The sequence below is a fragment of the Rattus norvegicus genome, chromosome 1, assembly GCF_021556685.1.
Source record: "Rattus norvegicus strain SHRSP/BbbUtx chromosome 1, alternate assembly SHRSP_T2T, whole genome shotgun sequence".
Lineage (NCBI taxonomy): Eukaryota > Metazoa > Chordata > Mammalia > Rodentia > Muridae > Rattus > Rattus norvegicus.
In genome coordinates this window covers 89,000,905-89,028,718 of record NC_141534.1, presented here as the reverse complement: position 1 = coordinate 89,028,718, position 27,814 = coordinate 89,000,905, and the positions used below count along the sequence as shown (strand labels likewise).

Sequence of the window (27,814 nt, the reverse complement as noted above, 5' to 3'; positions counted from 1 at the left end):
GCTGGGCATCGAGGGCTCTGGAACCGCGAAGGGCGAGCCATGGCGTTGGGGCTGCAGCGCGTGAGGTACAGGGCTTCGGGGATAGAATGATGGGGACTGGGGCTCTCCTTGACGGTGGTTTAGGGGGACCCCTCATCTCTGGGGTGTGGCTCAAGTTGTGGACACCCTGAGGCGCGCGATTGGGGGGCACATCCCCTATGCACCCTCCACCCTAGAGGGTTGCCGGTATCTGGGATATACCCCCAGAGCTCCAGCTTTGGAGTTATGAGCTGCGATTTCTGATACATCGGGTTCAATCCTCCATCTGGCTGGGAGTGAAACTCCAAGTTGGAGGTGGTCGCGTTTGAGCAGTGGCCTCTCTTCCAAAAGAGGCTTTTCCTCCAAGTCCCTGAAAAGAGTCTTTCTTGACAGTCTAACTCTTGTGATATTCAAAAGGGATCCCTAAACTGAGGTTTCTAGGGAGTCCCTGAAAGACTCTACTTCTGAATTCCAGAAGAGAGGTTACTTTTGCTATGCCCTTTCTAACAGTCTCCCAAGCTTCGAGTCGCCCTGGAAATGACATGTGTGTGTTTGGGGGTAAGGGGAGGGGTGTCTCATTAGAAGCTGTGTGGGACCCAACCAGGGAATTTTTTCCCTTCAAAAAGTGGAATGATAGCTAGGGAAGGAGATTCACGCCTGTAAACCCAGCACTTAGAAAGCTACAGGACAATGATGCTTTCAAAGTCAGCCTAACCTACACGGCAAGTTCCAGACCAGCTTTAGTCTACATAGAGAGCTTGTCTCAAAAAACAGCATTAAATAAGCAGGGTCACCCCTTTCCAGTACCAACGGGACAAACCTGAGCCACTTCCCACAGCCTGGTTCTGTGTCTCTTTCATCTGCCTCGACCCAGTCTGTAACTGAGGGAGGAGGGCCCCACCCTAACCCTATTTGAGGGACATCCTTCGGAAAGATGCCCTGGCTGATCAAGGGAGGGAGGCAGCGCCCTCCTGTGGCTGGACACAGCTGGGGTCGCCCTAGGAAAAAGTGTTCTGCATTCACCTTGCAACAGGTGCAGAGGCTGTGGGTGAGACCATAGCCAGTGGAGCCCATTCGGCCAAGTTGCCACAAGAGACCTCAGAAAAATTGCCTAGACCTTCGGCATTCTCTGTCTAAACTGGGGCATCCCTCAAGCCTCACCCCTGTCCCTCCTGTCTGGTTTCCTAGGTCTGATTGGTTTTTCTCTACGCCCAGTTTTGACCCCTGCCTCAACCCACCCAGGATCCCCCTTTGCTGGCTCGGTCCGGCCCATCTATTTCAACTTCTGGCCCTGAGCCCACCAGGGAACTCAATCCCCACCCCTTCTAAGCCATCTCTGGTGCCGCCCGTGACAGCGCCCCCTTATGGTTGTGTGAGGGGCCTCTCCTAGCTGAACTAGAATGCTCCCCCCATCACCATCCAAGGCCAGCCCTTTCCTGTAGTGTCGTCCCACGCCGCCGCACACCCATTCATAACTCGCACCCGTCTCACGGCTGAGCTCCGGGCCCTTCCCGCACCCCCAGGATGGCACTTGGCATCAGAGGGGTCTTGGGTGAGGGTGAGTGGTTACCTCCGGCGCCGTGGGCCCCCTTCTTTCTTCTAGCTTCTGCCTCCAAGCTATCTTACTCGTTGTGGGGAGTAATCATAGGAGATCAAGAACGAGCACACTGCCCTGAAAGCAGGGTTTCCTGGAAAAACAGGACTGATGGCTAGGCACCCCACCAAATGACACTATGAGAACAAGTTGGATCAAGGTCAGAGAGACTCCCCATTAACCCCCTACCCCAATCCCTTTCTCCAACCTAAACCTTGTCCCTGGCCTCTCAGGTCAACTCCAAGCAAACTCAAAGGGGTCTCTGCTCAGATGTAAAGCTAAGCTTCCACCACACCTCAAATCCTTTACGGTTTTTTGCAAGCCCCCCCAGTTCCCAGCTAAGACTCAAAAGCTCAGAATGTGAGAAAGGGGCTGTCTTAATTCCCTAAGCTGTTCCGGGTGAGGAAGAGATGGAGTCTTTTCTGTCTTAGCTAAGATACCATTGAGCTCCAAGTCTCCCTTCCCAGGCCTCACCCTGGGCCCCTAGGCCCCACCCTCTGTTCTCAGCTAGAACACGGAGTGAAGGTGGCAACGTTCCAGGCGCACGTCCCAGGCTGGGCACACGGCCAAGGGGTTGGATCAGAGTTGGGCCAGCTAGGGAGATCCGCGGCGGTGCTGGGACAGGAGGAAAGGACTTAGGCCACCAAGCAGAAAGGAACAGACAAGTGTCCCTTGGGTAATGGGCACACCCTCTTGAAGAATAGCATTTTAGAACACAGGCCCTAAAGTCAGGGTTCAAATCTCCAAACTCCCACTTCCTGGCTGTATGATATTGGCCCAGGGATTTCCCTCCCAGAGCACCAGCTTCAAGTCTTGGATAATGGGAGTCGGAATTCTCCTAGTGAGGAAACAGAGCTCTCTCCCAGCACACACACACACACACACACACACACACACACACACTGAGGTGCCTGAAATCAACAGACCTGGCTCTCCTAGAGATCACTGTGTGGCCTCCGGCAATTTCTGTCACCCATCTGTGGTAGCTTTCTAAGCAGGAAGGTAATGCATGGGGGTGCACCGTGGGTATGAAGTTTGTCTGAGAGGTAACTGAGTGAGGCAGACTGGAATGAGGATGCATTACCACCTGAGCCACCCAGGCCAGCCCTGACATTGCTCTGGACCTCAGCCTCTGTCTGAGACAGGCTAACCTCGAACTCGTTACATTCGAAGATGACCATGAACTCCTGCTCCTTCTGCTCCCCTTAGTGATAGACTTGCAGGCAGGAACCACATCCTGGGCATGTAGCTCTGCTGGGCAAATGCTCCTCCAACTGAACTACAAACATCCCAGGCCCTGTTTCTATCTTTTTTTTTAAAAAATGACTTTATTTACTTATTTCTGTACCTGTGTGTCTAGGGGAGGGGTGCGCATGTTTGCCTTTGAGAGTGTATGAAGGTCAGGGGTCAGTTCTTTCCTCCACAGTGCTGGTTCTGGGAATCGAACTCAAGTGGTCAAGCTTGACCCTGTTCCTACCTTCTCAAAAGGGAGGTAATCATTTCTGGTCCATGTGGTTGCTATAAGGCAGGAATGGGGGCTCTCTCGTTTTTGAGTGTGCAATGGTTATTTCTTTCCTTCGAGATATTTGTGTGAAAGCTGGGCTTGTGATTACACACTCATAATCATACACACACATACCTGCATGCCTGACTAACTGCATACAGGTAATTGTACAGAGGCCCACAGGTTACTCTAGGGTACAAGAGACTCAGACTAGAGCCTTTTGTTACTGACACTAGCCAGTTGCCAAGCCTCAATTCCTGAGCTCTGACATATATTAACTCATTTAATCTTCAATCCACTGTAGGAATCCATCAAGGTGATGCAGTCCTGTGAGCCTGGCACTCAAGGAAGGGGCTGAGGCATGAGTTTGGGGCGTATCTGAGCTATTCAGTGAGATTTTGTCTCCCGGCCTCATCTCACATACCCCTAAACCTAAACAAACAAAAAATACCCTTTGAGGAGGTGGAGGATATTACCGTGCCCAGGGACGTTAAGCAACCTGCCCAAAGTCACTCAGCTAATGAGCAGCGGCAGTAATGGTGTCAGCACTGGAACCCTGACCCAGAACAGGCAGCCCCCACTCTGTTTCACAGCAAGGCCAGAGAAGCCAGTGAGAGGCCCACACTTCCCCTCAGAACATCCGGAGAACAGGCTGAGAGGGGAAGGAGGGTCCCTCTGCAGCCACCAGCTGGCTCCTTCTATGGAGGAAGAAACCCTGCCACCCTAGCTGTGGAGAGTAGGATTACAGAGCTCAGCTGCTTGGGAGGTGGGGCACCAGCCCCACCCCCACCCCATTCCCCTTCTCTCTCCCAGTTAGTTCCCTCTGTCCCAGGGCCCCCAGCTCAGTGAGGCCCGCCCACCCCCACCCTCTGGGCAGGAAGACAAACAGGGCTGGAACAGTACAGTACAGGACGGAATGTCCTCTGGGCAGGCAGGACTGAGGCCCCTGCCCCCACCAGCCAGGAGGGAGTTCATAGGGGCGCCCCCTTGGCTTCTCCAATACTAACTAAGCCAGCCTGCCCCCTTCCGGGCCTCTCACCGCCTTGCACTAATGGCTCCCCAACCCCACCCCCGCACCCAGACTAAAACGTTTTGTAGCCCTCCCATCCCCAGAAGTGGCCTCTGCACCCCGAATTGAAGACGTTTAGGAAAGAGCAGCCTCCTTCCTACCCCAGAGCCGGCTTTCTCGGGGTAGGGGGTGGCCATCACATGCAGCTGGTTAGAGAAAAGCTTGAGAATAGGAACCTCACTGACTGGGCTCAGCCAGGTACTGGTTATGTGATCTCTTGGACAAAGGACTTCACCTTTCAGAGCCTCAGTTTCCCCTTTGCAAAGTGGGTTAAAATGTGCCCCATTGAGGCCAGGCATGGTGACATGCCTATAGATTTGTAATCCCAGTACTCAAGATCAGAAGCCTAGAGTCATCCTTGGCTTGGGCTACATGAGTCCCTGTCTCAAATAATAGCAGGTGTAGTGGAACACACCTTTACTCCCAGGAGGCAGAAGCAGAAGATCTGAGTTCGAGGCCAACCTGGTCTACAGAGAAAGTTCCAGGACAGCCAGGACTAAACAGAAAACCCCTGTCTCAAAAATAAATAAACAAATACATACATACACATTAATAATAATAATAATAATAATAATAATAATAATAATAATATCCCCTTTGGGCTCCCCTGAGGGTCAGATGTATGCTTACATATGCCAAATACATAGGCTAATCAACTTGTCTTATGAGTTAGAAATATTGTTAGCATCAATAATGATGACTATAAAACTAGATACAATATACATTAAAAAAATAAACAGTCGAAAAGAGCCATGAGTCAAGTGTCTATAGGTACATACATACCTAGAATCCTAGCACTTAGTGGGTGTTTGTGCCCAGCCTGAGCTACACAAGGAAACCCTGACAAATAGACTTTGGTATCAGATAAACAAAGTTTGGGTTCTTTTTGCTTGGCTGCGTGTTTGTTTTGAGACAGAGTCTCACAAGAAGCTCTGTCTGGCCTAAACCTGAGTTATGTAGACTAGGCTGACCTGGAATTCAGAAATATGCCTCCTAAATGCTGGGATTAAAGGCATGTGCTGCTCCATTTGGAATTTGAAGGGGGTTTACCACTTGATGGAGAGAAAAACCTAATAATAATGGGTAGTTAATAGATATTAATATTACTGATCTCTCTCTCACACACACACACACACACGCACACACACACGCACGCACGCACGCACGCACGCACAAGTCAGGCATTTGAAATGTATTAAGGTGTAGAGGTGCTGAGCAGAACACAGGGGTTGGTTTGCTGTGTCACCCTTAGTGGGGCCCTGCCCCTCTTAAGGCCCCTTTGGTGTGTCGTTAGACTTTGAGATATCTGTCTTTGAGAATCAGCCTGTCTAAGGACGGGAAACCGGGTGGGAAGGCCAGGGAGGCTGGGGCTCTCCGTGCTCCATCTCTCCCTTGGACTCCAGCCAGCTCTACCACCCCCTCCCACCGGGAGGCCTCCCTATCCCCCAGGCGGCGTCTCTAGCTCGGGAACTGAGCTACAGCTAAGTCCGGGAGAAGACAGAGGGCCTTAGGCACACAACCTGGGGGAGAAGCCTGGAGCAAGGCCTCGCAGGGAGGGCCACATGGACTGGGACCAAGACAGGTAAACTTTGGGGCAAGCAAAGGGGCTCCAAGGGGAGAAACTGCCAGGCCCAGAGATGTCGCCGGAACGCCAAGCGGAGGTGTCCCACGTGCGACCTGCCGCGTGCCATTTCCTTTCCACAGGTCGAGCACCGAGCTGCGGAAGGAGAAGTCGCGGGATGCGGCCCGCAGCAGGCGCAGCCAGGAGACGGAGGTGCTGTACCAACTGGCGCACACCCTGCCCTTTGCGCGCGGCGTCAGCGCGCACCTGGACAAGGCCTCCATCATGCGCCTCACAATCAGCTACTTGCGCATGCACCGCCTCTGCGCTGCAGGTGAGCCCGGAACGCCCCGCCCCCTGCCGCTGCCTGCCGCGGAGGCCCCGCCCCTGGGAAGCCTGCCCCGCCTCCCTGCCCGCGGGATCCGCTCTCTAGGCGAGACTCCGCCCCTTCGAGTGCTGGACCAGTCGGAGCCCTGGGTTCAGGAAGACCCCGCGGGAGGCCGCACCCTTAGAATCTAAGAGCGACCCCTTGAGGCCTTCGTATTTTGCCCCCTTATTTCTTGAGTTTTTTGGTTGTTTTATTTTGTTTTGTTTTTGAGGCAAGATCTCACTGTAGCTCTGACTGGCCTGGAACTTGTTATGTAGACCAAGCAGACCTTGAACTCATAGAGATCTGTCTGCCTCCCTCACCCTGCCTTTGAGTGCTGAGATAAAAGGAATGAGCCACTGCAGCGGCAATTTATGTGTTTGTTTTTCTTTCTTGCCGTACTGGAGATTGTACCCAAATCCAAGGGATGTGGTACCCAAGCACTGTACCACAGAGCCACATCCCGCAGCCCCTCACTTAACATCTCTAGGTAGGTGCTCTACCAATGAGCCACACCCCTAGCCCTTTTTAAAAACTGTTTTATTTTGACATATATTGTCTTACTAAGTTGTTCAAACTGGCCTTGAACTACCTTGATAGGCAGGCAAGACTTGCATTTTTTTTTAACCTTCTGCCTCAGCTCATAGCCACCATGATTAGATAATCCTTAAAAGTCGTTCTTCATTCTCTCTTTCTCTGGTTCTATTTTTTATCTTATCAACACCCACCCAAGGAAGTGTTTGCATGCTCCCCCACCACACACACACACACACACACACACACACACACACACACACCTTAGATATCTAGAAAATTGAAAAGCTTTTATTAGGGAGGCTCTGCCAGTTAATTCCCCTTGCCCCATAGAATTTTGGGGGAGACTTCGCTCCTTTAGAATTCTTCCAGTTGTCCTCTGACCTTCGCATCCACAGCAAACAAACAAAATGTAATGGAACTCCATCTTCTGAAAGCCCCCAACATTTTAGTATTCTGCCCATCTTGCATATCCTCCATCCATATCCTCCCTCAAGAATTCTAGAAAACATACACACAACTCTGGAATTCCAAGTGGCCTAATTCCAACCCCTCAGAGTTCAGTCTTAGAATCTTGGAGGATTATGTCCCCTCTGGGAGTTCATGCTCCTGTTTCCAAAGTTCAGTGGCCTTGCCCTCTTCCTTGCCACTCCGAGACCCTAGAATTTTCTCCCACCCACCTGGGCATTTCTATGCATTCATGTGGGTAAGGAAAGGTGGAGGGAAGCTATCTAGGGTAGAACCATGACTGACCACAGCTGCCCCATCCTCCCTCTCCCCACCGGCTTGGGCACCAGGGGAGTGGAACCAGGTGGGAAAAGAGGGAGAACCACTGGACGCCTGCTACCTGAAGGCCCTGGAGGGTTTCGTCATGGTGCTCACCGCTGAGGGAGACATGGCTTACCTGTCGGAAAATGTCAGCAAGCACCTGGGCCTCAGTCAGGTGAGCTGCCTGCTCTGTGCCTGCCACACCCGAACTGGTGATGGGGGAGGGGCGGGGGTTACTGTGGTTTCCCCACACAACCTTAGTTCTTCCTTTAAGGAAAGAGGGAAGAGAGGAATAACACCAAACAGAAGGGTCAAAGCCTCTTGAGACAGGCTAGATGTAGGAAATGTGAAGTTGAGACCTGACCCAGCCTGGGAGGAGATGGAATCGGGGCTTCTTAGAAGAACAGCTCAGTGTTGAAATGTGATGACGTAGCCAGTCATATGGACATGATAGGAGGGTCAGGAAGGATCAGGAGTATACATGGAGAAGTGCCAGCACAATCGAAGGCCCAGAGGTGAGGTAAAAAGGGAACTTTTTGGAGAAGGGACTAAGTTGACTTGTGGACAGAGGTCAGCAGAAATTAGGGGGCTAGGAGAGGTGGGGAGGTCAGACAGATCAACAGGTAATATGTGTCCGAATGAGAAGGTTTGTCTCCCAGGCACTGAGGAGCCATAGAAGGAGTCAAACAAAACAAGAGGGAAGCTGTGCTGAAGAGGTAGAATCATATTTAGAGTTTAGAAAGGGGATGGATTTAGAAAGGCTAGAGGTTAAGGGATCAGCAGGGAGTAGACACAAGTCTCAGGCAAGAGAAAAAGAGCTGGACAAGACATCTGGGGACTAACACTAACTTTTAATTCATCCTTAAAGCAAGCACTATATGAGAAAGTTTGTGTTCTTTTTTGTCTTTCATGTAAATGGCTGTGCAGTGGACCTCTGTTCCTCCTCTCTGATACATAACCCCACTCCTGGTACCAATTTCTCTGTGAGGGTGAGCTCTCAGAGTCAGACAAGTGACTGCCCCGAAGTCCCAAACTAGGAAGTGGTAGAGCCAACCATCAAACCTAGCTACAAGAGGTGTTATTGGAAGAGTAATGTGTCTTCTAGACACCATTGGGTTGGGTCCCACTGTGGCTGCCTTTTCATGTGTCCCCTCCTCACTGCCACCAGGTTCACTTGCTAAACTGAAACAAGGAGCAGATTCTTGGACCGGCCCAGGAGGTGTGACTCACCCCAGGGCCTTTGCATTTGTGAATCCTGTTTTTATTTTTGTTTCTTTATTACTAGTAAAATATTTTTCTATTTTATGTGTATATAGGGGGCCCTGAGTGTGTACGTGTGTGTGTGTGTGTGTGTGCATGCATCATGTGCATTGCAGGTGAATCCTGAATATACAAGTGCGCATCACATGTATTGCAGGTGCCCTCAGAGGTTAAGAAGGGGGCATTGGATCCCCTGGAACTGGAATTACAAGCAGTTGTCAGTCACCCGATATGGGTCCTGGGAAGTGAACCTAGATCCTCTGTAAGAGCAGCAAGTGCTCTTAATTAATGAGTGACAAGTCTCCATCTCTCTATCCCCCACCCCCTACCCCTCTTTTTTTTGAGATAGGGCCCTACTATGTAACCATAGCTTGCCTAGAACCTGATATATAAACCAGGCTGGCCTGGAACTCACAGAGATGGACCTGTTTCTGCCTTCTGAATGTTGAGATTAAAGGCACGGGTCACCCTACCATTCATGACTCTCATTTTTAAAAGCGCTCTCTTACTCCAGAGAGCCACAGACTCACTTTAGTTACATTGTTGAGCTTTTATCTCCCTTTGAAACAGTGTCTCATACAGCCCAGGCTAGCCTCAAGCCCACTACATAGCAAAGGACGACCTTGAACTTCTGATCCTCCTGCCTCCATGTCCCCAATACTAGAACTATAGGTGCTAGACACAAAATGCCCAGACATGGTGTTTGGTATCAAATCCAGGGCCTGGTCTGCACAAGCCATATCTCCAGCTCAGGATGTTTATTTTTTAAATGTTGCCTCCTCAAGGAACTATTCAGACCACTGTCATTAAACTAGCATCTTATTATCATGTGGCCGTACTCTAGATGCCTCCCCATGGACATGCATGCACAAACACCACCCTGAAAAAGGCAAGATCCATGTGATCTGGCCAGTCATTTAGAAAGGGTCCGGGTTGGGGACTTACCTCAGTGGTAGAGCGCTTGCCTAGCAAGCGCAAGGCCCTGGGTTCGGTCCTCAGCTCCGGAAAAAAAAAAAGAAAGAAAGAAAAAAGAAAGGGTCCTAGTAGATATTAGGTGCTGAACAAATGAATGAATGAATGGATGGATGAATGAATGGGCTGATGACTCATGTCTTGGGGCAGAAGTGACAGCAGAGAAGGAGGAGCTCAGGGGTCCTGTTAAGTGTCTTCTGTCCATTACACTCTATCCCGCCCCCCACCTACAGCTGGAGCTCATTGGACACAGTATCTTTGATTTTATCCATCCCTGTGACCAAGAGGAACTCCAGGATGCCCTGACCCCGAGACCAAGTGAGTGCCCACCATTCAGGGTAGGATATTGACCTGGGCTTCCCCTCCCTGATCTGGAACATTTACATAGAGAAAAGTGGACAGAGCTAGTTACACCCTGGCATTCGTTCCCTGGGGGCTCCCTTAGCCCCCCGGGGCGGGGGTCCCTTCCTTGGAGGGGGTGTCCCTTCACTGGTTCCAGGTCTCAACTATGGAGATGAGGCTGAGGAGACTTTAAGATTTTATTTTTACCAGGTGTAGTGGCACACACCTTCAATCCCAGTACTCGAGGCAGAGCCAGACAGATCTCTCTGTGTCCGTGGTCAGCCTGGTCTACCTGTCTCAGGAAGGAAGGAAGGGAGGGAAGGAGGGAGGGAGGGAGGGAGGGAGGGAGGGAGGGAGGGAAGAAAAGAGGAAGAAAGGGGTTGGGGATTTAGCTCAGTGGTAGAGCGCTTGCCTAGCAAGCACAAGGCCCTGGGTTCGGTCCCCAGCTCTGAAAAAAAGAAAAAAAAAAAGACGAAGAAAGAAGATTTTATTTTTATTTTATTTTAAGGGGGAGGAAGGGGTGGGAGAGAGTGCATGTGAGTACAGGTGATTTCAGAGGCAGGAAATGGGTTTTGGAGTTGCCGATGGTTGGTTATGAGCTGGCTGACATAGATTCAGGGAGCCAAGCTCATGTCCCCTGCGAGAGGTAACCATAAACGCTTGTAACCGTTAAGCCATCTCTGAGGCTGGGAGACTAACATTTACTCAATGACTTGCCCCTCTCTCCATGCTTCCTAGGCCTGTCAAAGAAGAAGTCAGAAGCAGCAACAGGACGCCACTTTTCCCTGCGAATGAAGAGCACACTCACCAGCAGGGGGCGCACGCTGAACCTCAAAGCGGCCACCTGGAAGGTAGGCTGGGCTTAGTCTCAGTAGGGTGGGTGTGGCCCCTGAAAGTCTCATTTCCTGGTGGATCTGGGCTTTCCCAAGGCTCAGAGATTTGGTGGAACGCCTCCGAGTCCAGTAAGGCATCAGAGCACCTATGAAATTCAGTATCCCGGGGCCAGATGTTGAGGATGCAAAAGTCCTCAGCCTTCCGTATTAAATCATGCAAGTTTCCCAAGGGTGGGAAGGAAGATGCCAAAGCTCCTCATGAGTTTCAAGAATAATCGAGAGTCTTTTCTCCCCTCTTCCTTGTGGGACCCAGACACAGCAGGCATTCCAGCCCTAGGGCTAGGATGAGTGCTCACAACACCCCACTTCACCCAAAGGTGCTGCACTGCTCAGGACATATGAGGGCCTACAAGCCCCCTGCACAGACTTCCCCCGCCGGGAGCCCTCGCTCCGAGCCTCCCCTGCAATGCCTGGTGCTTATCTGTGAAGCCATCCCCCACCCAGCCAGTCTGGAGCCCCCACTGGGCCGAGGGGCCTTTCTCAGTCGCCACAGCCTGGACATGAAGTTCACATACTGCGACGAGAGGTGGGCAGTACTTTATGCAGCACCATACCCGCCCACCACCTACTTAAATCTGTCTATCTGTCAGTGGGTCAGTCAGTCTGTCTGTCTCTCCCCTTCCTCCCTCTTTGCTGTCTCTCTCCCTCTCTTCCCTCTCTCTCCTCCCTCTGTTTATCCCTCTGTCTCTCTGTCTCTCTCTCTGTCTCTCTCTCTCTGTCCCCTTCCTCCCTCTCTGTTTTTGTCTGTCAGTTTCTCTCTATTTCTGTCTGTCTCTCTCTGTCTCTCTCTGTCTCTGTCTCTCTCTCTGTCTCTGTGTCTCTGTGTCTCTATGTCTGTCTCTGTGTCTCTGTGTCTCTATGTCTGTCTCTGTGTCTCTCTGTCTCTGTGCCTGTCTGTCTCTGTGTCTCTCTGTCTGTCTCTGTCTGTCTCTGTGTCTCTATGTCTGTCTCTATGTCTCTCTGTCTCTGTGTCTCTGTCTGTCTCTGTGTCTCTGTCTGTCTCTGTCTGTCTCTCTCTGTCTCTGTCTGTCTCTGTATCTCTGTCTGTCTCTCTCTGTCTCTGTCTGTCTCTGTCTGTCTCTCTCTGTCTCTCTGTCTCTGTGCCTCTCTGTCTGTCTCTGTGTCTGTCTGTGTCTGTCTCTCTCTGTCTCTCTGTCTCTGTGCCTCTCTGTCTGTCTCTGTCTGTCTGTCTCTGTGTCTCTCTGTCTGTCTCTGTCTGTCTCTGTCTGTCTCTCTGTCTCTGTGTCTCTCTGTCTGTCTCTGTGTCTCTGTCTGTCCCTGTGTCTCTGTCTGTCTCTGTGTCTCTGTCTCTGTCTGTCTCTGTCTCTCTCTGTCTGTCTCTCTCTGTCTCTGTCTGTCTCTCTCTGTCTCTGTCTGTCTCCCCCCAACCCCCATGGCCTTAGACTTCTAATTGCCCTGCCTCTTCCTCCTAAGGGAGGGATCACAGGATGCCAGCTATGGAGCCCAGGGCTCTGTGCATGCTAGAAGAGCATTCTCAGACTAAGCCACATGCTCAGAAGCAATGAAGGCTCTAGGTTCTGACTTCTTGGGTTTCCATCCTGGATCTGCATCTTTGACCAAGTCACTTCACCTCTCTGTGCCCCATTGTCCTCAACTGTCCCATAGGAGAATAATGTCCCCTGTCTTCTGCCATTGTTCTCAGCAGTCCTTGTGTTGCACAGTGCAGAACACAATGAACTGTCTTGCTTTCTATCCGTATCGATTTTTTTTAGAGATTTATTTATTTTAGGTATATGAGTACACTGTCATTGTCCTCAGACACACCAGAAGAGGGCATCAGATCCCATTACAGATGGTTGTGAGCCACCATGTGGAAGCTGGGAATTGAACTTAGGACCTCTGGAAGAGCAATCGGTGCTCTTAACCGCTGAGCCATCTCTCCAGCCCCCTCCCCGCCCCCCGTATCAATTTTTATTCTTTTCTCTTTGCAGTGTCTGTTCCTGCTTTATGCTTCTTCTCTCACATTCTTTCTCTTTATCTTCTCTGCTGCTTCCTTTTCCACCCTTTGCTACACACACACACACACACACACACACACACACACACACACACACACACATATACACACACCATGTTTCTTTTCTCATTCATTTATTTATTTACTGTTGTCATACTAGGGGTAGAATGCAGGGCCTTGCACATGCTTAGCACTGAGCCACGCCCCCAGCCCCTCACTGGATTCTAGACAGGGGCTCTACCACTGAAACACACCCCCAGCCCCTCCCTGGGGATTCTAGGCAGGGCTCTACCACTGAGCCACGCCCCCAGCCCCTCACTGGGGGATTCTAGGCAGGCACTGTACCACTGGGCCACACCCCCAGCTCCTCACTGGATTCTAGAGAGGGGCTCTACCATTGAGCCACACCCCAGCCCCTGGTTTTGTAAAGATAAGGCCTTGCTGTATCCCAAGCCTCACATTCACAATTCTGCTTCAGCCTCCTGAGTGCTGCGATTACAGACATAAGTCACTATATTCCCCTCTCTGTGTATTATCCTCCCTTTGCCTTTCTGTGGCTGCCCTCTCTCTCATCTTACTGGTGTTGTATATGACACCTGCCCCCTTCCCTGCATCTAGGCCTTGACCAGTACCTCTCTGTCTTACTCCAGGATTGCAGAAGTCGCTGGCTACAGCCCCGATGACCTGATTGGCTGTTCTGCCTATGAATACATCCACGCTTTGGACTCTGATGCAGTCAGCAGGAGCATCCACACTTGTATGTGACCAATATGTCCCCAGGCCAGAGCCAGCTGCTATATGGCCCCAAATGACACCAATTCCTGGTCTCCTGAACAGAAAGCCCAGGGCTTTGTGGGACTCCTGTCTCCCCCTGAACCCCAAATACTAGGGCCTGAACAGCTCAAAGAATTTTTGTCTTCTCTGACCTCCTATTCCTAATTCTAGCTTCCTGAGCTTTCTGTCCCCAGGTGTCCCTGCAGTGACCCTTACCCCTACCTCCCCTCTCCCCAGTGCTGAGCAAGGGCCAGGCAGTAACAGGGCAGTATCGCTTCCTGGCCCGGACTGGAGGCTATCTGTGGACTCAGACTCAGGCTACAGTGGTGTCAGGGGGGCGGGGCCCCCAGTCGGAAAGTATCATCTGCGTCCACTTCCTGATCAGGTGAGCAGAAGGGTGTAAGGTGTGTGTGCCTGGGTGTCTGTGTGTCTTTGCATGTGTGTGTGTCTGTCTGTATCTTTGCATGTGTTTGTGTGTGTTTGTGAATGTGTGTGTTCTGTGTGTGCATGTGTGCCTGAGTATGTGTGTTTGTGAGTCTGTGGTTTGTGCCTGCGTGTGTGTGTCTTTATTTGTGTGTAAGTCTGTGTGTGTCTGTCCATGTATACGTGTATATGTGTCTGTGTGTGTGTGTATCTGAGTGTGTATGTGTGTCTGTGTGTGTGAGAATGTATGTGTCTGTCTATGTATGTATGTATGTCTCTGTGTGTATGTGTCTGCATGTGTATTTGAGTGTATGTATGTGTCTGTGTGTATGAGGATGTATGTATCTGTCCATGTCTGTGCATATGTGTATGTATGTGTCTGTCTGTGTGTGCATGTCTGAGTATATATGTGTCCGTGAATGTGTGTGTCAAAGTATGTATGTTTGTGAGTATCTATGTATCTGTGTCTATATCTCTGTGTGTATGTCTGTGTATGTGTCTGTGCATGTATGTGCATGCATGCATGCGTGTGTGTGTGTGTGTGTGTGGTATGCACAAGCAGACCTTCATATTGTGCGTGTGCAAGAAAGTATATAATGTGTCCCTGTATGTGGAACATATATGGCCATGTGAATACACACATGCATCTCTGTACATACTTTCTGTGCTACTTTTAAAATATAATTTTTAAAAAACTGTTTTTTTGAAACAGGCTCTCACTGTGTTGCATGGGCTATTTTAGAACTCTGTGTAAACCAGACTGGTCTCGAACTCAGAGATATTCCTGCTTTTGTTAGAACTAAACGTGTGCACCCATAGGGCCCCTGGTTAATTCTATTAGTAATACAATTGTATTACTAATAGTAATACTAATAAAAATGTATTAGTGCTTTGAGATAGGCTGTCTTGCAGGCCAAGCTTACTTTGTAGCTGAGGATAATCTTGAACTCCTGATCTCGGGGACTGGCGTCACTGGCAGATAGCACAGGAACTGCCCCATGCTGGTCATTTAAGGAAAAGATGATGTGAAGTGAGACCAAACTGTGAATGTCTGTGGTCCCAGAACTGGGGAGGCCGTGTGACCCCTCCACATTTACTAGGGGTCCAAGCATCAAGCCAGGGCATGTGTAACTTTTCTTTGTCAGTCTGTCTGTCTGTTTGAGACAAAGTACCACTCTGAATTCTGGTTAGTATGGAAATCACTATGTAGCCCAGGCTCCTCTCAAACTCACAGCAATCCTCCTGCCTCAGGCTCTTGGGTTCTGGGATTACAAACATGAACCAGTAGATCTGGACGAACAGTTCCTTTCTCAGGTTGACTAGTAGTCATTGGAGAATAAATGGACCAAAGTTCTTTGTCCGTGTGTCAGCCAGGAGACTTTGGTCTGTGGTTTTCACAGTGCTGCTTCATTTAGCACTCACTTCCATGGTGTATGGAGATTGAAGTAGTCCTCAACCTTGCCAACATAGTTTCTGCATAGTTTCACTTTAATAATACAAATTAGTAAAATCTGGAGTAGAACCCCTGCCTAGAATCTCCCAGTGAGGGGCTGGGGGGCGTGGCTCAGTGGTAGAGCCCCTGCCTAGAATCTCCCAGTGAGGAGCTGGGGGCGTGGCTCAGTGGTAGAGCCCCTGCCTAGAATCTCCCAGTGAGGGGCTGGGGGCGTGGCTCAGTGGTAGAGCCCCTGCCTAGAATCCCCCAGTGAGGGGCTGGGGGCGTGGCTCAGTGGTAGAGCCCCTGCCTAGAATCTCCCAGTGAGGGGCTGGGGGGCGTGGCTCAGTGGTAGAGCCCCTGCCTAGAATCTCCCAGTGAAGGACTAGGGAAATGACTGGGAGTATAGCTCCTGCTTAGAGAGTTCCCTCAGAGAGCCTACTGTCCACCAGTCCAGAGAGTCAGCCACATGTTTAAGGCCATGCAACTCAGAAATGGCAGAGCTGAGGTTTGAACCCAATCCGCTGGGTCCAGAGTCCTTGTTACTAACCTCTGTATAGTGATGCTTAACTGAGAGGTGTTTGGGGAATGAATAAATTACTGAGCTCTTGTAGCCTGTATGCATAGATATGACACCGAGTGCGTAGAGGTTTTTGTGCGTGCTCTCTTTCTCTAGGTAGACACTTGGGTGTCTACGGGTATTCCTTTCTGTATGTGTACCGAGGGTGTCCCTGTGTCACTATGTACACCATGTCTTTTAAGGGGATAAAGGTAGCTGGCTTAAACTGGTACACCTCCAGGCTAGGTTTAGTGAGGGGAGGAGGCCCACTCCTCCAAGAGCTGCAGGGAGCACCAGACCCACCTGCATTCCGCCCTCTAGGTGCTTATGCTAATGAGGTGCAAATGTATTCCTGTTTCTCAGCCTCAGACCCACTCCCCCAAAGCCAGCATTTGGGTTGACTCCAGAGCCAGAGACTGTGGGCTGGGAGGTGCGGGGGACAGAAGGATGTATTTATAAATCTGTTCCCTTGAGGACGGGATGTCTATGAATAGAAGCTTCTCAAATAAATGCTTATTCATAGAAATACAGCTATGAATCCTTCATATTTGGAAAAGTAATGGGGAATATGTTAAATTTTTTAGTTTTTTTTTTTTTTTTCGGAGCTGGGGACCGAACCCAGGGCCTTGCGCTTGCTAGACAAGCGCTCTACCACTGAGCTAAATCCCCAACCCTAGTTTTTTGGTTTTTTTTTTTTTTTTTTTTTTTTTTTTTTTTTGGAGACATAGTCTTCTGTAGAACAAACCAACATTAAACTCACCGTTGGGCTGAGACTTTGGCCCTCTTGCCTCCGCCTCCCAAGTATGAGACTGTATGTTGGCCCCACTGCTCCAGGATTTAAGTTTCGTTTCAACACCATCCCAGGAACTAGGGAGATAGCTCAGTGGAGGAGAGTTGGCCTAGCATGCATGAGGTCCTAGGTTCAATCCCCAGCACAGTAAGCAAGTCAGTCAACTTATCAATGCCATCACAGGCTGAGTCTCCCTTATCCTAAAGCATTTCTAAGGGGCGGACGTAGCTCAGTCAGTAGAGTGTTTGCCTAGCATGCGGTTCCATCCTCAAGACCCCATAAACCGAGCATGGTGGTAATGTGTCTGTAATCCCAGCACTCAGGAGAATCAGGGTCGTTCGTGGGAGTCTGAGGCCAGCCCGGGCTACACAGGGCTGACTCATCTCAAGACGAAATAAATCCTGGTGAAAAAGCAATGTGGTAGTATGGGGAATTACTTTCTGTCAGCTCCTGGGTGAAATGGCCTCTGTAGGAAGACACTGGAAGCAGCTGCAGGCGAGCAAGGACCCTCTCTGACTCCCACTCTGCTTTCTGCCTTGCCCCCTCCTCTCAGCCGTGTAGAAGAGAACGGAGTGGTGCTGTCCCTGGAACAAACGGAGCAACATACTCGCAGACCCCCTCAGCTGGGTACCTCCTCGAAGAAGGGTATCCCAGGCAACAGTCTAGGTACGGATCAAGGCCGTTGTGTCCTCAGGACCTTAAGAAGAAAGGTCAGATACATTTACATGGGCTCCCCAGGCCCTGTGGACCTGTCTTCTGCCTCTCTCCCCTTGCCACTCAGCAGCCAAACCATGCTGGTTTCCTCTCAGTGCTCCCGGCAGGCCACACTCAGTGCCTTCCACATGCTGTTCCTCTACTTACAGTGTGTTTCCCTCCAGTCCCCCTGCCCCGCCCCACTTACGGCCATGAGTAGGTTGACTGCTTAAGGTTTTTGTTGTCTTCTCCACTGTGGTTCCCTAGAGCTCGCAATTTCCTACTCCTTGAAGGTGGGAGGGATGCAGAGAAGGGGGTGCATCAAGCCAGTCTCAACAGGGGGGGGGTCAAGGGGGCGGGGCATCGGGCCAGTCTCAACACAGGAAGGGGATACAGTGGGGAGTACATCGGGCCATTCTTAACACATTTGGGGGAGGTGTTAGGGATACAGCGGAGGGGGGAGACATCGGGCCAGTCTCAACACACAGGAACTGAATGGCCACAAACTATTCGGAGTTACTGAACCTTTCCCCTAGGACCCTCCAGGGCCCCACAGCAATCTGGCTGTGAAATGGCTTAGAATGAGGCCCTTCGGCTACTCCTCTCCTGCAGCAAACACAGCGGCCACCCTGATGTGCTGTTGAAAATGACCCAGCCATCCTCTAGGCTTAGCACAGCAGCGCCTTCAGCCGTGTGCAACCATGTTCTGTTCATCCCGCAGACCCTCCCTTCAGCCTTGTGCAACCATGTTCTGTTCATCCCGCAGACCCTCCTGCTCCACGGATCCTGGCCTTCCTGCACCCTCCAGCCCTGAGTGAGGCCTCCCTGGCTGCTGACCCTCGCCGTTTTTGTAGCCCAGACCTGCGCCGCCTCATGGCACCCATCCTGGATGGACCTCCCACAGCCGCTACCCCCAGCACCCCGCAAGCTGCACGGAGACCCCAAAGTCCTCTTCCGGTAAACAGTGTCACTTGTCTGAGCAGATGGAACCCGTGCTGCTTGGGGCCTCTGGCTTGAGTCTTGCTGTTCTCTCTGGTCAGTTTCTCCACCTTAGGAATGAGACGGGGTTTCTCCAAGACACAGGTTACAAGATAAGTATGGTGACACACTCCTGTGACCCCAGTACTTGGGAAACTGAGGCAGGAGGGTTGAGTTTAAGGTCAACCTAAACTACACAGTAAAAGCAAGCAGCCAGGCATGGAGGTGCACACCTACCATACCAGCATTTGGGAGGCTGAAGCGGGAAGAGTTCAAGGTCAGCCTTAGCTATATAGTGAGTTCTAGAGCAGCCTGGAATGAGACCCCCTTCTGCTTCCATTGCTATTGCTGTGACAAACTATCAGTTGCTGTCTTCAAACTGTGGCAAAGGGGGCTGGAAAGAATGCTCAGTGGTTAAGAGAGCTTGCTGTTGCAGAGAACCAGAGTTTGGTTCCTAGCAACCACCCTGGATGGCTCACAATCACCTGTAATTCCAGTCCCAGAAGATCCAACAGCATCCTTTTCTGGTCTCTATGGGTACCTGCATTCATGTGTATGACACACACACACACACACACACACACACACACACACATACACTCACATTCACACACACTCACACACACATACACACACATACACATACACACACACTCACACTCCCACACATATACACACACTCACACTCATACACACACACTCACACACACATACACACACATATACATACACACATATACACTCACATTCACACACACTCACACTCATACACACACACTCACACACACATACACACACATACACACACATACACATACACACACACTCCCACACATACACACACATGCACACACACATTCACACACACTCACACTCACACACACACTCACACACACATACACACACATACACACACATTCACACACACTCACAGTCATACACACACTCACACACACATACACACATACACACACATATACACACATACACACACACTCACACACATACACACACGCGCACACACACACGCATTCACACACACTCACACTCATACACACACTCACTCACACACACATACACATACACCTATACACACATACACACACACACTCACACTCATACTCAAAAAAGCAACTTAGGAGGAAAGGAAACATCACTTATCAAGCAACAAGTTTATTTTATCATGGCAGGGAAGTCACAATGTCAAGAGCATGAGACAACAGGTCATACCACACCCATAGTCCGGGACAGAGAGAAATGAATGAATGTATGATCAGTATCATTTCTCCATTATGCAGTTCAGGACCCCTGACTAGGGAATGGTGTCACCTACAGTGGGCTGGGTCTTCTCACGTCATTTAAGTTTAAATTTTTTATGTGTGTTTTGTCGGAGCACATGTGTGCCTCGTTCCTGTGGCAATCAGAAGAGAGCATCAGATCCGCCAAAACTGGAGTTATGGATGCTTTTGAGTCACCCTATGGGTGCTAGGAATCAAACCTGGATCCTCTGGGAAAGCAACAAATTTTCTTAACTACCAAGCAATATCTCCAGTTCCTACCTCAGTTAGCTTCATTACGACTACCACCCACAGACTTCCACAGGCCAACTACTGAGTAGACAGTCCCTTTTCCTAGGAGATTCTAGATTGTGGCAAGCTGATAATTAAAGCTAAGCATCCCAGACCCTGCCTTAAAATAATAAATCAGAAAAGAAAGCCAAGAATGAAGGGACACATCTGTAATCCCAGAATTTGGGAACTGGAGGCAGGAAGACCCAATGTGCTAAGCTACATTGGTAATTCAAGGCCATCTTGGGAGACATGAGACAATGTCTCAAACGAAAACAAGCAATCAAATCAAACAATCAAAACCACCTTCAAGGGGTTGGGGATTTAGCTCAGTGGTAGAGGCCCTGGGTTCGGTCCTCAGCTCCGGAAAACAAACAAACAAACAAACAAACAAACAAACAAAAAACCCACCTTCATCTTGCATTGCTGTTTGACCCCATGCAAGCTACAGCTTAAGACCCCACCTCTGCCCAGAACTGTTACTGTCAGCACCTCCTCAGACTCAGTGTCCCATGTCTCTGCTCTCTTCCCTCCAGGCTGATCTCCCAGATCAGTTGGCTGTGGGCTTGGAGAATGCACACAGACTCTCCACTGCCCGGAAAAACAAGACCATGGAGACAGATCTAGATATAGCTCAGGTAAGGACCGGCATGAAGGGGTCAGCTTATCTGGCTTTATAGAAGGGTGATGGGAAGAGTGGATGTATAGATAGATGGAAACAGATGGATATGTTTATGTGATGGATGGATGGATGGATGGATGGATGGATAACTGACAGATAGATAGATAGATAGATAGATAGATAGATGACAGATAGATAGGTAGATGGATAACATAAATTATAGGTAGATGATTGATAGATGACAGATTAGATAGACAGACATGATTGATAGATGACAGATAGATTATAGATAGATAATAGATGGACAGATAGATTGGTAGATGAAAGATAAAGATAGATGACAGATTGTAGATAGACAGACAGACAGACAGATAGATAGATAGATAGACAGATAGATGATAGATGACAGGTTATAGATACTGACAAGTAGATAATAGATAGATTGACTGATAGATGGAAGATACATACATACATACATACATACGTGCGTACATATGTACAAACATACATACATACATACATACATACATACATACATACATAGTAGACCATTGTTTCATTGGCCAGGAATGGGAAAGAGGAGACAAAAGAGCAAAGAGGGAGACAGAAAGAAAGATAGAAACAAAATGATAGACAATCAAGGTAAGAGAGAGAGAGAGAGAGAGAGAGAGAGAGAGAGAGAGAGAGAGAGAGGCAGAGACAGAAACATAGAAGCAAGTACCCAGAGAGAGAGAAAGACAAAGACAGACACAGGGAGGGGGAGACACAGAGACCAAGAAGGGGAAAGATAGAAAGAGACGAAGAGAAGGACAGACAGGAGGACAGAAAGACATAGAGATGGGTTAAGAAGATCCAGAGATGGGGGCTGGAGAGATGGCTCAGTGGTTAAGAGCGCTGACTGCTCTTCCAGAGGTCCTGAGTTCAATCCCCAGCAACCACATGGTGGCTCACAACCATCTGTAATAAGATCTGATGCCTTCTTCTGGTGTGTCTGAAGCTACAATGTACTCCATACATAAAATAAATATATCTTTAAAAAAAAAAAAAGAAGAGACAGAGATGGGGTTGGTGATTTAGCTCAGTGATAGAGCGCTTGCCTAGCAAGTGCAAGGCCCTGGGTTCGGTCCCCAGCTCCGGAAAAAAAAAAAAAAGAAGAGACAGAGATGAAGAAGGGGAGAGAGACAGACACAGAAAGGGGAGAGACAGAAAGGGGAGAATGAGAGACAGGCAAAGAAACAGATACAGAGACAGGAAGAGAGAGACAAAGAAGGAAGAGATAGAAAGACAGAGCCACAGGCAGAGCTGGAGAGATGAGGTCAAAACCGCAAAGTCACCAAAAGAGACACACAGAGACAAATGGGCACAAATGAGACTGTCACAGCTACCAGCCTTACAGCTAAATCATGTCCTTTCATGCCCGGGCCACCTGATTCTGTGGAAAGGGACCGTACTGAAGGAGAATCTTTAAAGCACCTTGGGAACTGACTACCATAGTCTTTGTACCCATTTGAGAGATAAGGGAAAGCTTCAACTTCAGGCAAACACCTGAGAGGAGTTAGTACCCAGAACCCAGCCTAAGGCCGGCTCCCTAGGCCATGGGTCCTGCTGCAAACATCCTCCTGCTTCCTTTTTTTTTTTTTTTTTTTTTTTTTTCTTTTCTTTTTTTTCGGAGCTGGGGACCGAACCCAGGGCCTTGCGCTTCCTAGGCAAGCGCTCTACCACTGAGCTAAATCCCCAACCCCCACCCTCCTGCCTCTTACAGGACCCTGACACTCTGGACTTGGAGATGTTGGCTCCGTACATCTCCATGGATGATGACTTCCAGCTCAACTCCAGCGAGCAATTGCCCAAAGTCCACCGCAGACCTCCCAGGACGGCCCGCAGGCCTCGTGCTCGGAGCTTCCATGGCCTGTCGCCTCCCATCCCTGAGGCCACCCTGCTGCCCCGCTGGGGGAGTGATCCACGACTGAACTGTTCCAGCTCCTCTAAGGGGGATCCCCCCACAGCCCCCCTGACGCCTAGAACTCGGAAGAGGTGAGCCTCAGCAAGAGAGGAACATAGCACAGGCATACAGAATGTCTCTGCTCACTCTCATGCATCAGCCCCATCCCCCGGCATGCTTCCTCTCTCCATCTCTCCAGCCAGGCCTTCCATGTGCCCATGCTGGACCCCCTTCCACTGTTCTCACCATTTACCCAAATCCCACAGCAGCACTCACTATGACACATTTGTATATGACTTAGTGACCATTTCTTATTATAGTGAAAAGAAATTGGGGCTGGAAATACAGCTCCACAGTAGAGAACTTGCCTAGAATCCCCCAGTGAGGGGCTGGGGGCGTGGCTCAGTGGTAGAGCCCCTGCCTAGAATCCCCCAGTGAGGGGCTGGGGGCGTGGCTCAGTGGTAGACTGCTTTTCTAGAAGAGACTTTCAGTCACATGTTTAAAGTCACATAGCGCAGCCCCTAACTAAAGGATTCTAGGTAGGTGTTCAACTACTGAGCCATACTCCCAGCGCCCTCACTGATGCATTCTAGGTAGTTTTCTCTAGCGCTGAGCTATATGCCATTGTGGGGAGGTGGATGATGGGTAAATAGAGAGATGGGGGGAAATTAGTGATGGGTAGGTAGGTAGGTGGGTAGGTGGGTAAGTAAATGGATGAATGGATAAATGGGTAGAATAAAAAAATCAGTAGACTGGGCTGGAGAGATGGCTCAGTGGTTAAGAGCAGTGGCTGTTCTTCCAGAGGTCCTGAGTTCAATTCCCAGCAACCACATGATGGCTCACAACCATCTATAATGGGATCTGATGCCCTCTTCTGGCCTGTGGATGTATATGCAGCAGAGCACTCATACATTAAATAAATTTTTAAAAAATCAATAGATGAATGGATGGTGGCTGGAAGGTGAATGGGTGGTTAGATGGGTGAATAGGTAGGTATATGGAAGGATAAATGGAAAGCCCAGTCGGTGGATGGGTGGATGGATGGATGGATGGACGGATCACCTATGCATGGATAGGAGGAGCATGTAGGTGAGTGAATGAATGAATGTATGCATGAATGAATTGATAAATTCATGAATAAATGAATATATTCATGAATGACTGAATATATCATGAATGACTGAATATATCATGAATGAATATATGCATGTATGAATATATTCATGACTGAATGGATGAGTAGACAGATGGGGGAATGGATAGGTGAACAGAATGAGTGAATAGGTGGCAGAGGAATGGGTAGATGGACAAATGGATAGACAGGAGGTGGGGGGAGAAGACAGATGAAGGTTCGCTGTGTAGACACTAGTCAGTCACAGTGCAGATGAATGAATGAGAGGATGTTTGGTGGGTGGATGAGTAGACTGGTAGGCATGTATGTGGGAAGGGCATCAGCTTCTAACACAGATACCCACATTTGCCCAGGTTTGCTGTATTCTGAGAATCTTGCCTGTTTCTCTACAGGGCCTTGGCCCAGAGCTCAGAGGACAAAGGGTTGGAGCTGCTGGAAACGAAGCCCCCCAAGCGGTCCCCAAGACTAGAACCTGGAAGTGTCCTGCTGCCTCCGCTCAGCCTGGTAGGTTTAGAGACCTGGGATTGGGTATGGAAGGCAGGCTGCTCGCAATCCTCTGGACCCAGCAGATATAAAACCTCCTATGTTATAGATGGGCTGGCTGAAGGCCAGATGGAAGCTCAATGGTCCAGCTGGAGCCAGGACCGTGATCCTCTCAGTCTGCAGATACATAGCTAGTGCCAAAAAGACATGAAGTAGGTCAACAATGAGCGGGGCAGCTCGTCGGCTGAGGAGGGAGCTCATCTCCTTCCATGGCCCCCCTCCAAAGTGAGGACAGCCTCCCAGCTGGAATACCACTGTAGTGCTTAAAGAATGAACACTGGGGCCAAGATGGGGGCCATGGCCGAAACCCCAGCCCTAGGGAGACTAAGGATAATCAGATTGAGGTCAGCCTGAACTATGTAGTGAGGCCCTGTCTCAAAAGACAAACGAGGAAAAAAAAATCTGTTGTGCACAACAACAAAATCTGGTTTATTTCTTAAAGCCACCCTGGGTTGTATGGCTTCCATAATTCCTCTGTCTCATGCCTCTCTCCTTCAGGGCTTCTCCGCTCTGTAGTCTGCAAGAACTGTTTGAATATGAAGGGTGTGACTAATATCAATAGCTCACATTTACTGCTGCACTAAAGTACAAAATTAACTTGTTTAATCCTCATGAGGACACTTTAATAGTATTTAATAATAATGACTATCGTTATGGTAAGACAGTTACACAGTTGTGGAAGAGCGTTATCCGTCAGTCCAGATAGCACACAGGCCCGTCGGGGGTATGAGTACAGTGTATGCGGTCAGCAGAACTGCTGTAGCAGCCAGCACTGCCCCTAGCCATTAAGGGCTAACACCTTCCAGAGTGGGACACAGCCAACCCGCAGCAGCCCAACGGAGAAGCAGCTAGAAGGCTACCTTCCTCTTCCCACCAGCTAGGGTCTGCTGAGTCCAGTAAGAAAAGAGCAAAATTGCACAGCTGTCTGGTCAGCCTCCTGGGGCACAGAGGTAGAGAAAGGAGGAAGGACCATCCAGAGGATGTCCCTGAGCAGTGATTTATCCCAAAGTCTCTCTAATGACTAGTACTTATCAGGCTGCAATTAACCACTGCACCATACTGCCTTGTCTTTGATGATGATGATGATGGTGATGGTGATGTGATGATGGTGGTGATGGTGGTGATGGTGATGATGATGGTGGTGATGATGGTGGTGGTGATGGTGATGTGATGATGGTGGTGATGGTGGTGATGATGATGATGATGACGGTGATGATGGTGATGATGGTGATGGTGATGATGATGATGGTGATGATTCTAATGATGGTAAGCGTGATGATGCTGGTGGTGGTGATGATGCTGAGGATGATGATGGTGTTGGTGCTGATGATAGTGTTGAAATGCTGATGCTGACAGAGCTAATAGGATGATGCTAATGGCTGTTTGAGGCTGATGATGATGGTCGTGGTACCGATAATGACATTAATGGTGATAATGACAACTCTGTCTCCTTAACTCCCCAGAGTTTCCTTCTGCAAGGTCGACAACTTCCAGGGAACCAGCCGGATCCCAGAGCCCCACTCGTGGATTCGCATGAGCCCTTGGGTGAGTCATAAAGTCAGAAACATCAGGCCTCTTCCTCCCTGGATGGGTCTCCAAAAATAACTGAAGGAATGGAAGAACCTTAGGGAAAGGGGAAGGAAGCTGTCTTAGCTATTTTTCTCTGTGATGAGACATTGTGACCAAAAGCAAGTTGGAGAGGAAAGGATTTATTTTACTTCCACACTGTAGACCATCATTGGAAGAAGACAGGACAGGAACTCAAGCAGGGCAGGAACCTGGAGGCAGTAGCTGATGCAGAGGCCATAGGGGGTGCTGCTTACTGGTTTACTCCCCCTGGCCTGCTCAGCCTGCTTTCTTATAGAACCCAGAACCCTAGCCGAGGGATAGCACCACCCACCCTGGGCTGGGCCCTTCCCCATCAATGCTAATTAAGAAAATGCCCTACAGGCTTAAGCACAGCCCCATCTTTTTTTTTTTTTTAAAGATTTTATTTATTCATTTTATATATGACAAGTACACTGTCACTGTCTTCAGACACACCAGAAGAGGGCATCGGATCTCTTTACAGATGGTTGTGAGCCACCATGTGGTTGCTGGGATTTGAACTCATGACCTCTGGAAGAGCAGTCAGTGCTCTTAACCGCTGAGCCATCTCTCCAGCCCAGCACAGCCCCATCTTAAGGAGGCATTTTCTCAGCTGAGGTTCCCTCCTCTCAGACGACTCTAGCTAGTGTCAGGTTGGCATAAAACTGTCCAATGCAGAAAGCGCCCACAGCCCTTTCAACTTCTGAGCCCTCTGGAAAGAAAGAGAGATGCTAAGGAAGGGTAAGAACTTAGGAAGGCTACCCCTTAGGGTGGAAGCCAAGGTCTTCTGGACCCACATCCGGCTCCACTTCAGAGCTTGACCAAGTTAAAGCAACTCCACACTTCCAGCCATGTGGTTTTGGGGCAGCTGCTTGTGAAGCCTCGGCTCCTCTATCTGTCAGTGGGGGCCCATGACTACAGTTCTTACCCGGAGAACCTGCTTGAAGAATTGAACTGTGGAGATGCTGCATGGGCAGAACTCACCCTAGAACCGTTAGGTAATAAGTGTTCAAGAAACACCTCCTATTGTGGCCGCAGGGTGGGACTTGTTTGCCCTTTAATGGTGATCTTCCCTGCAGCTACCAAAAGCTTTGGCTTCTCTTAGAGCCTCAGGTGGGTCCTGGGGATCGAACCCAAAGGTTTGTTTTTGCCTTCGAATCTATGGCTTCTAGGGATTGAACTCAGATTGTTGAGGCTTGCAGCCAATACCTGCACCCACTGAGCCATCTTGCCAGCCTGCCTCCCTGCTCTAGATGCAAGTACGTATATGACTGGGTGCTCATTCTCTCCTGATTCACCTTCCCTTTCTCTGCAGGCCTAGCTCCCTCGCTGCTCTCTCTCTACCAGCATGAGGAAACTATCCAGCCCAGGAACCACTTCCTCCCAGCAGCAGGCTTGGCCCAGACACACTGAGTCAGCCTTCCTCTCAGCCCTCTTCTTCTACCCCAGAAAGGACTCAGCCGCACTCCACACCAGCAGCCTACACCCAGGATGGGGCCTCTCTCCTCTGAGTGTGTCCCCCAGCCAGCCACAGTCCTACCTCAGCCCCCTCCAACCTTCTGCCTTCCTGCAGTCAGAGGCTTCTTGGGTGTTCTCAGCTCAGTGACCTCTGGGAAGGGTGTGTAACCCTCCCCCACCTCCTCTCAGGAATTCCTTTGGGGTTCTCCACAGTTCTCCATACCTCACTACCCCTTTCTCTGACTATCTTTGCTTTATTTGGGAGAATGAGGGGTTGGGAAAATCAGGGATCCATCTCTGCATCCCGGCCCCATAGAGCTTAGACAACTGTAATCACGGTATTTTGGTCCCCCCCCCCCCCCGTTCCTCTTCTAGCAGCTTTACTTGGTCCTTTTCACAACAGGGCATTCAGTCGCTCTGCATTTCCCAGATCCACAGCAATGGCAGGACTCT

General features: G+C 49.8%; 1 protein-coding gene across 2 annotated transcripts; it reads left to right on the top strand.

Annotated features, from left to right (window-relative positions):
* On the top strand, nt 1–27,389 carry Hif3a (hypoxia inducible factor 3 subunit alpha). 2 transcript variants are annotated; one of them, NM_001388512.1, is given in 15 exon segments: nt 1–65; nt 5,890–6,080; nt 7,445–7,590; nt 9,881–9,965; nt 10,728–10,840; nt 11,200–11,408; nt 13,511–13,617; nt 13,872–14,019; nt 17,392–17,504; nt 18,298–18,488; nt 20,614–20,715; nt 22,462–22,733; nt 24,166–24,277; nt 25,780–25,861; nt 27,219–27,389. In NM_001388512.1, coding segments are annotated over 15 exon segments (1,995 nt in total). In that variant the 5' UTR covers nt 1–39; the 3' UTR covers nt 27,317–27,389.
* Nucleotides 27,390–27,814: the final 425 nt, after the last annotated feature.